The following is a 10,655-nucleotide window of genomic DNA, read 5'->3' on the forward strand; positions in this document are numbered from 1 at the left end:
CGCACAGAGAAAACAAGATACATGCAATTCTGTTGTTTTGGGTTCCATAATTCACCCCCCATACAGTGTGTGCCGGTCGAGACATGAGCTAATCAGATCTTTTTTGTTTTTTGAATCAGGCTGTAAACATGTTAATTTCTGCTGTAAAAGCACGCTTTATTGAATGGTGTGTGTATGTGACTTCTGGTGCTTCTGTAACCAGCCTCAAGTGGACACTTGATGAACTGCAGGACTTTTCCACCTCTGCATCATCTTCATTTTTCAACATTGGAAGGTTTGCTGCTTGTTTCACACACCCATATAAACCCAAAATTAAAAGATAACGGACATAATTATGAGCACTAATTGAAATCTTTCATGTTCACTTTTTTTATTTATTTTGTCAGGAGATGAACCTCAATTTTGAATCAATTAGAGTCCCACTCTTAACTTGCAGTAGATATAAAAAAGAACATTAAAATAAAGTGTAATAGAGGGGAATGTTCTGCATACTAATGAAAGGAACACTGCCTTACTGCTTTACTTATTGGCACGCATACAAATATGTACGGTTCATTAAATGTGCAAGCATCCAGGACAGAATATAATATCTCCATCAGGTGCTCATAGTTAGACTTACTGGACTTTACCTTCACTCAGCTTCAGTGTAGTGCTCAGTGTCAGTATATGTGTATTTATCAGAGACCGTGTACAACATGAACAAAGTCTCAGTGACGTCGCCGTTTGGTTTCTGAAGAGACGTTATGAAACCCAACAATGATGGTCACCATATTGGAAATTCCTGACTGTCAATCAATCCATTTTTGTTTGTTTAGTGCCAATTCATAACAAATGTTATCCCAAGAGACTTTACAAAAGAGCAGGTAAAAGACTCTTTCTTATATTATCTATAAAAGAAACTAAATGAATCCATCATGAGCACTGAGCACCTTTTAGCAAAGTAACAGTGGTAAGAAAAACTTCCTTTAACAGGCCGAGACCTCGGGTAGAACCAGACTCATGATGAAAATCAAATGATAAAATGTGTCGGGCTGGAAAAGTGGGATAGGGACAAACAGAGCAACAACAACAACAATGAATAAGATAGATTTGTAGCTACAGTGTCAGTTACAATGGTAAAGTACGTGTAGTAAGTCACCACCAAACAATCAACAGGCAAAGAAAATTGAGCCGGGGCTTTTCTTAAGCCTTCTCTCAAACAGCTGCAAGGTCTCCACCTGTCAGTCAACTCAGCCACAGCCCTTATTATGCATAATAATAAATACATCTGAGGCTTCATAAAATTAGAATGTAGGAGTTATAAAAGAAACTTCATTCACAAATAAAGAAATGACACATTCAGACTGAAACTGGTTTTTGAACCAGACTGTAAACATGAAAAATGCTAATTGGATGATATTTATGAGTCAAATAATGAAGCCATATTCTGAAAATTAAAGAGTCTTTCTGTTAACGCTTTTCAATGCATTTTAAATTTTGATCACCTGTTGCTTTCATACCTGTCTTCCCACATTACCCGTCTCTCTTCAGCTGTCTTTTCTAATAAAAGTAGGGATTGGAGATGCCACGTGGCTCTGCCTATAATTCATACATGCTTCAATATTTGACAGGTGTTATTTGTTTGGAGGCAACAAAGCGAGATAAGCATGCTAGATTAGGGATTGTGTGTTTTTGTAGCGAATACAATCATGCAATAAAGAGTTGTATCTGCTCTGAGTATTCATGTTCCTCTGTTAAGACTCAACACAAGCAGAATGCAGAACAATCTTTTTTTTTACAGTTATGTGGCTTACTTCCTAATCCTCCTCAGATTCTCCTGCACTGCCTCTGATATTGATTAAACATCGAGGAGAATCTCAGTTTCCATTCTCCGTCCAGTCCAACAGGGACACTGCTCTTTACCTTGCAGGGTTTGATCACTCTCAAACTGTGAAGAAGAACTAAATGACTTTCACTCTCCCCGAGTCTCTGTAGCTTCTCTAAGCTCGCCTAGCTTATGCAGACCGCTGAGGCAGCATTTTCTGGTGTTTAACCCACTTTCTGCTCAAAGTGTAACATCTGGGGTTTCGCTGACTTTTGTATTCAAGCGCAGCACACAAGACTCTCAGAGACAGCAATGAAAACAGTATTTACACAAACAACAAGCGTCACCTTTGAGAATGGTCACAGTCGGATGGCTCAAGTTTGTTGATGAACCTGTACTGTATAATTGGATGTGCTGAGAGCCCTCCACAAGGACATAAATACAGAATAATACATTCAGATGATAAATAATGTGTTTGTTTTCATGTGAGAATTCCCAGTGAGCACTGTTTGGTATTTTTAACCTTGAAATTTTAAAGGGTAGACGGTGGGGTTGACACAAACTGGGAGTCTGAAATGAGGCCAAGCCATCAAATATAAAATCTCCCTGCTGACCCGTCACTGCATCCATGGAAATGTCTCAACATACCTCAAGAGACCTCTGCTCCGCCAGCACCAAACGCTGCATCCCACAAGGACTAAGTTACATAAAATAGGTGATCAGGCATATTATTCTGCTGTCCTATGACTGTGTAATGCCCTCACAGACCACCTGAGGGCGCCACAGCATGTTGAGTTTTAAGGATTCGTGAGGATTCAAGTTGCTCATTCATTATTTTCTAATTCAGCCACAGAATTAGATGTGATTTGGATGTGATTTGAAAATCGTCGTTAAAGTGTGTGTGAATTTGTGATTTATGTTGAGACAGAAGTGGATTTCCAGGTAAAATCTGGTCTAAAAAGTGTCTCATAAACTTCTTCAACAAGTCATTGATAACTACGACGGAGGATTAGGGTCACGTTATAAAAAATAATAAATAAATAAATTTCGAGATTAAAGTCGTAAATTTACGAGATTAAACTCGTAAATTTACGACTTTAATCTCGAATTATTATTATTATTATTTTTTTAACGTGGCCCTAATCCTCCGTCGTAGATAACACTCAACTTATAAACTCGTTAAATAAACACGTCTTTAATCAGTGGTCAAAGAAAATAAAAAATAAACACATTTTAACAGAAAAATGCTTCAACCCAACACCTATCAGAGAAGTGTCCTTTTGAATGATAGAAAACGGCCACGTTAGTGCACGCGCCCCATGTATGGAGGCCATGGTCCTCAAAGCAGGCGGCCCAGGTTCGAATCCAGCATGTGGCTCCTTTCCCGCATGTCATTCCCCACTCTCTCTCTCCCTGATTTCCAACTCTATCCACTGTCCTGTCTCTCCATTAAAGGCACAAAAAGCCCAAAAATAAATATTTGAAAAAGAGCCACATGTCAGCCACATGTTTAAACTACACATCTCGTAAAGGGCTTTATGCCTTAATGGTGCATTTAGGGACACATGGATGATCGGTCTGCACTGACCCTGCTCTCATATCCCAACATGAGAGCTATAATCCTCAAACAAAGGCAAATAAAGCAAAGACCAGTGAAGATCTGGACCACTTCCAGATCCATCCAAACAAAAATACTCCCTCATTACTTTCCCTGCAGGGATGTGGAGAGCAGCCCTCTAGTCCTCCAGCGTGGTTGAATCCATTTCTTTCAAGTTTCTCTCACTTTATTGACTTTGTTTTGCTTCTTTGCATCATTTATTCAAGTGGTAGCCCCTCTACAGGATTTGTTCAGGCTGTAACACAGTGCTTTAGTGGGAATAAAACACAACAGGCGCATGAGTGACAACTGTGTACATAGAGAGAAAACAGAACTGAGAGAGTTTGCTCAGACCTGCTTCAAAATGCATATCAGGAGGCATACCGCATGTTCTGACACTTCGGTCCTTAAGCCGGTAAACACACCTACCAGTTTGTGGAAGATTATACAAAACAATGTGACAGAGTGACTCTTTTGGTGTTTTCATCACTCCAACAAAATCAGCACACAAATTGAGTCTGTGTGATTCAGTCAGAGGAGAGAAAAAATTCAGGATTTGTTATGTTAATACGCTTGACAAGTGTGCAATATTAATGTGAACACTAGTATGAAGCATAATTGATTAATTAGACAAGCTGTATGGATGAGTCCAATGGGAAATGCTAGAAAAACAACCCTCCTTTGCAATGGAAACCTTTATAGATTACAATAAAAATGCAACACGTAGAAATCCTTTCCCCCTGAATCAATATTGAATCCCATTAGAAAAATCTAGCACAAGTGACATTATTGATCTGACACCTGACATATTCTGTGTGTATTTTTTCTGATGACACCTCTGGAGATATCTTAATCTCACTGGAGACCTTCAAATGTCAAGATTCATTTCTCTCTGCTCCCTTTGGAACGATGTTATTATGGTTGGGGAGATGACAGTTTGATCAATTATGCATAAGGTGAGAGTGTGTGGAAGGCATCTATGCAAATCAAGCTCGCCGTGTCGATGGCAGTGAAATAAATGAAAATGTTCCATTGGAAAGTGGTCACTTGAGTTCAGTTGAGGTTGGTTCCCACCAGGCAGGCCTTGAAAAACTCCAGAATTAGTTTCAGCACACTTCAGCTGGTTGCATCCATCATCTACCAACTCTTGTTAGACCTCAAATTCCTATAATTTCTGCTTTGAAGAAAAGTCGATAATACAGACAAAATGATATGAGTTAGCTTGTTAGCTTAGCTTTGTGAAGTGTAAGTCCTTCATTTATATGAGGCATAGCTACATATTATCTGCGCTAATTTAAAATTAAGGAAAATGTGATTACAATTCAAATGAGAACGTTTAATACTTTGGAAAATACAATTATCTATGTTTTTGCCAAGAGTTTAATGACAATTTTTTTTGTCTTTATGGTAAATATGAAACTTTAACCAGCAGCTTGGCCAGTTAGCTTAGCTTAGCATCAAGAAGAAGCCTGGCTCTGTTCAAATTTATCAAAATCCAACTGTTGGACCAACAAACTCAGAAATATATATCATATATCCATCCATCTGTCCATACCTCAATCCATCCACCCATCTATACAAACATCCCTCAATCAACTATCCTTCCATTTGTCAACTATTCTATTACTCTATCATCCATCCATCCATCATTCTATATTTTTATCCATCCATTTATCCATCAATCCACCAATTATTCTAACTATCCATCCATCCATCCCACTATCCATGTATCCACCTATTTATCCATTGATCTATCCATCCATCCATTCATTTATCCATTGTTTCACTTCTGGGTAAAGTATGTCTTTTTTTGCCATATTGACCGATGTATTTCACATGTAATCCACATTCTAAACTGATTCATAGTCATCCTTATCAGATTACCAAAACCACCTCAGCCAGCTCCCTTTTGAAGCAAAGCAGCAGCCGCTCTAGTCCCGCTGTAGCTCCTGCCAGATGTAGAGCTAGAGCCCAGCCATCTAAAGGAGAAAAAACTCATACATGCCCTTGTATTCCCCATCCAATTCTCTAGTCCCTACCCAAGGCTCATGAATACAAGAGAGGGTTTGAGTCTAGATCTACTGGTAAATCATGAGCTTTGCCATCAGAGATCCTGAGACTATCTCCTTCCCTTTGGGCAGCAATTCACTCCCAACCTGGAAGAAGAAATCCATCGTTTACCAGCAGAAGGCCACGGCCTGAGACTTTCAGTCCCACTACTGCCGTCTTGACTGCAAACCATCCTGGTGTGTGTTTAAGGTCATGGTCTGATGAAGCCAATAGAGCGCCATCATCTGCATAAAGCAGTCACAAAATTCAAACGCGTCTCAACTCGACTCCACCTTGATAGCCTCTCTGTGGGAATTTCAATGGGATAGGTAACATTGAGAGTCCAACACTTGAGAGTACATACAAAGCTCTTACTCTGGGTAAACAAGGTATGGATATCTAACAGCAATGCTTTCATCCTGCACTACCAACAACAAAATCACCTTGAGAAAACTGTAAGCCTTTTCTAGGTCCTCAAAACACATAGCATGCCTTCAGTGATCCATTCAACAAACCCTGCAAGGATAAAGAATACAAGTAATATTTTATTGGTTAAAGATGACAAAAAAAAGCGTAAGAACAAACACTGACTGTATAACCGCACTTGGCTAGCTGTTCCCCCCCTCTTTACATTATTGGCTTTCTCTAAGTTAAGCTAAGCTAACAGCTGCAGGATAAAACGTTATATTCCTCATGTAAGCAGAAATAGAGAAAGACAGTAATCTTATATCTGCCAACGTACTATTGGATATTTCCTGACAGCATATGATTTACTTGCTATCGTTTCCAAGAGCTTTTAAAACCAAGATATTGTGGCACCCTGGGTATTTTAGTAGCTAAGACTATGCCTGTGATTATTGGTTATCAGTTATATTATTACATTGGTGCCCCCCACTATTATTTTTCTGGTTAAATGTCATTAAGATGATTTGTGTGACTTAAAATAGGAGGGATTCACCTGCTTAGGCTGTAAGTACCTGCAGGGCAATATTCACTGTGGCCAGTAGGTGTCAGTAGCAGCATTGACATGTCAACAACTGGCGCTGTTCCCTGTGTATTGCAGGAAGTAAGCACAGTTGTATCGCATCAGACAGTCTGCAAAGCAGCACTATATGCCGATTCTCATACAAGACTGTCTTTCTGTTCTGTTTGCAGGTGAGAGATAAGTGCACAAGCAGCGAAAACATTTAGTTTAAGTACATCTTCATGTGTTTAGTAATGTTTGCATGTTAGAAATGTTGTTTATGTCAAATAACAGGAAAGCTAACTAGCGCTAGTATCGGTAGCCTCCTTTGACACGTGAAGCGCGCTAGCTATGTTAAGCAGGATTCGTACACAGGTTTAATGTTTGTAAGATACCATATGCATTGTTGGTTCACAGAAATAGTTATTTGTGAAGACAAAACTATACATTTAATATTTGCTGTCAAGTGTTTGTTATGTTTGGAGACTGATAGCAAAGTTATATTGTTTAGTCAGTCATTTGTAGCTGTTCCCTGTGTATTGCAGGAAGTAAGCACAGTTGTATCGCATCAGACAGTCTGCAAAGCAGCACTATGTGCTGATTCTCATACAAGACTGTCTTTCTGTTCTGTTTGCAGTTACGAATGCTGTAAATAAAAACACCTTTCTTATGGAAGCCACATTGTCATAATTCAGTGTGCGTAACAATATGTTACTTTTCCACCTTAAAATAGAAGTTGCAAAGTTGATCTGACAGAACGACATCTTTCGACTGTGAGAATAGCGTCTCTCCGATGTCCACAGAGTAGCATGCAACCACAGCGTTACACTGGGGCTAGGGGGCGCTATAGCCCCATCACAAATCGGTCAAGCCCTGGTTAAGCCCCCTCACCTATGTCTGCTTTTATTTGGAAAAAAAAAGAGAGAACTCAAAAAGTAACTACGAATTCATGAAAATCGACTATTCATAGCTCCCCTTCAGCACCGGGAGAAAATAAATCCTGATGCTGTCCCTGGCAGCACGATCACCTGTTTATAGCACTGTGTAAGTTTGGCAGCGAGTCACAGTTCTCTCATGAGAAGTGTGTACGGCTTTACGTTGCTGGCCTCGGTACTGTTTGATACGACGGCTGAGGATAAGAGGAAGAAGACAGTGAAGACTGAAGCTTAGAAGAGAAAAACAGAGAGTAACCGAGCAAGATGCCAAGTGTACATCCCTGCAGATATTATTTAAAATAGACTGCGATGTAACACTGTATTGTTATCATTGTCATCATTTTATCATGCTCAGACTTGCATATAAATACATTTTAAAAAATCCATCTTGCGCGAGATGAGTCATCTTGTCAGTCGTCATGGCTCTTTGGTTTCTAACAACACCTCCCTGATACTTGTCAACAAATGCATATTGTCTGTGATGGGGAGCCAAAACATTACCGTGTGTTTGACAGCAGTGCAGTTGAACTCAGCGACCTATGGTGGGCGCCAAAGTGCACCAAACTGAATTCCTATATAATGTTGCTTTAAAGGCATTTTGTGGTCTTCAATGGAAACTCTCTCTGCTTCAAAAGGCTTGAAAAAATAATTTAGCAAACTTGATATTACATTTGAAATAAAATAAGGACATGGAAATAAAATCTCTGAATCTATCTAAGTTTTCTCAAATACAGTATATAGCCTACTATATGCACACACACACACACACACACACACACACACACACACACACACACAGTGGATTTAACATCTATGTAGTATGTGCATAGGAGACAGGTGTGATCATGTAAGCAGAGGAGAGTGTTTGCAGAGGGTGGATATAGTCTAGTAGGGCGTTCCTTTTTCTTGTATCCTTCCCTGTTCCTGCATATCTTTTTCTCCTCCTAATCCTCTCACTCTTTGTCTCAAAATCTCTGCTGTAATCTCGCTCCTGGCTCGTTCTCGTATCAACAGCTCCACCAACAGGTTGAAAGAAATACTCCCAACCCTCTGCCTTTCCATCAGTCCAAGGAGATCTCTGCATTTTGCCTCCACGGGGGGAATGCACCAGCACATATTTTCAAGGCCTGTGTTTTAAATTTACTGAGCTGTTTCCACGTGAACTGTTCAGGTGAGGAGAGATTATTTATTGGCATTTATCGCACAGCAATGCTGCATCAACAGAGTCACAGGGTGAAATAGTGAGGGTGCTGCACAGTTGGCACAGAGCAGCTCTTGTTATTGCCTCTACATACGTCAAATGATGTCATGTACAGGAAATGCTCAGTAAATCAGCTTCCCTACAGGATCTACGACGAGTTCCTTTGAGAAATATTTGCAAGACACATCGCCTAAAGCATCAGCTGTGTGAATTCTGAGCACACACTGACAGAATACAACTTCCAGATTCGTCCACTGGGAGGCAGAGATGAGGCAAGGTGACTCTGTGTCGTGCAAACAATCTCAGGAAGCACCTTACTTCAGCTTAAAGGGAGACACATAACAGATTTAATGTCAAGTTTAGAGGATATGGGGGAATTTATTAAACATCACTGAACATCTTTTGGACAGCTAGAAGAATTATATGATGCTTAATTTATCGTTCCATTAACATTACCTGCTTTTAATTTGGCAATTATCATCCAATTGTCTTGACAAGAAATTTTAAGATGTGAAAAATATTTAAATGTTTTAATTGATGATTATGTTCACTCCCATCAGATTAATATTTTTTAGATCCACCTGAATATAAAATCCAATACAGCATGTATTGGATACAGTATACAGCATCCAATATAGGCTTGTACATATTAGTCTTTGCTTATTTGTTTGTTTTTGTTTTTATTGTTGATATTTTATATTATACCTTTGTACTAAGAGAGCATAGTTTACCAAAGTAAAATTCCTTGTGTGTTTAAGCATACCTGGCCAATAAAGCTGATTCTGATTCTGATTCTGAATAAAAATATATCTTTTTAGGTGCATTACAGAGTAACAAGGTTTGTTTTAGACAATGTAAGTAACTACATTGAGCTTTATTCTGATATAAATGTTTCTCTATTGAAACCTTGTATTTTCAACATTTAGCTTAACTTGTTTATATTTGCCAACACCTTTTCCTAATTCCCAGCAGAAAACATGATGGACAAATAGGCTAACTTTGAGGAAAGTATAATGTTGTTAAAGGTTATACGCAATGGAAAGGATTATTTGCTTTTTTCAAAAATAAAATAATAAATATGGAATCACTTTGAGAACTGAAAAAAATGTTTTTTAAGGACTTCATTTGTTGTTTTCCAGTTATCACATTATCTGTATGTACCCCTCCACGCCGCCAGAGGGCGCTGCTGCAATTCCAGCGCCACGCAACAGGCGGAACTTGACGTGGCAAGCAGTCAGTTCACTTCCTGTACTCGGTGCTCTGTTGACATCCGTCTCGTTAAGTCGCATCTACCGTCTGTCACCCCGGACTTCCCCCCGGTTCTTTTGAGGGTCTTGTCCCTCTTCACTCGGGCCGGTGACCGTGTGACGTGAAGCGGACTGTAGCAGCTCTGCAGCCGGGTTAGGAGCGATGACGGCGGGGCTGCTGATGGTGGTCGTCGGGGGTCTGCTGGATGTCTGCAGCGGCGTCTCTGCAAACAGAGGAGGATACCCGACTTTCACAGACGAGATCCCCTTCAAAATCACCTGGCCAGGTCCTGAATTCACGCTGGTATGTTTCCTACATCATTAGCTCTGTTATTAAGAAAATTACACGGTTGCCATGGCGACACTCACTTCATATTTACCTGTAATAAATAAATGTTTGTCTGTGGATTTCAGCCGACCTCAGGTGTGCTTTATAAGGAAGAAGATTACGTCATCATGACGACGACAGAGAAGGAGAAGTATAAATGTCACCTGCCCTCCCTGAGACCTGGAGAGGAGGTAAGACTCCCTTTAAAGTGACACAAACAAAGTTACAATAGTTTTTATTTTTCAGCTCCAGTTCAGTTTGAATTCACCTGAAAGAAATGTTTTCTTATTTTGTGCATTTTTTTTTTTTATTTGTCAATTTGATTGAAACAATAAAGTTAAGAAAAACAAACAAACATAAAATCTCAAATTTTGAATGAAAAGGATCAGAAAGAAGATTAATCTTATAATATCTGCCCCTCTTTCACAAAACATTAATTAAAACAAAACAGAACACTTAATTCAAAAACAATTTAAATTAAATTAAATTGGCTGCAGGCGAACACAGCCACTGGCAGCCCCATCGTAAGT

General features: G+C 39.4%; 1 protein-coding gene across 2 annotated transcripts in view; it reads left to right on the plus strand.

Annotated features, from left to right (window-relative positions):
• The first annotated feature begins 9,789 nt into the window (after positions 1 to 9,789).
• erlec1 (endoplasmic reticulum lectin 1) overlaps positions 9,790 to 10,655 on the plus strand; it is an 8,330-nt gene continuing 7,464 nt past the window's right edge. For both annotated transcript variants that reach the window (XM_061039552.1, XM_061039553.1), the window contains exons 1-2: positions 9,790 to 10,101; positions 10,212 to 10,316. In XM_061039552.1, the coding sequence (XP_060895535.1) occupies positions 9,961 to 10,101; positions 10,212 to 10,316 (246 nt within the window). In that variant the 5' untranslated portion in view covers positions 9,790 to 9,960. The remainder of the gene's footprint in view (positions 10,102 to 10,211; positions 10,317 to 10,655) is intronic.

This window comes from Labrus mixtus, chromosome 6 (assembly GCF_963584025.1).
Source record: "Labrus mixtus chromosome 6, fLabMix1.1, whole genome shotgun sequence".
In the NCBI taxonomy this organism is placed as follows: Eukaryota; Metazoa; Chordata; class Actinopteri; order Labriformes; family Labridae; genus Labrus; species Labrus mixtus.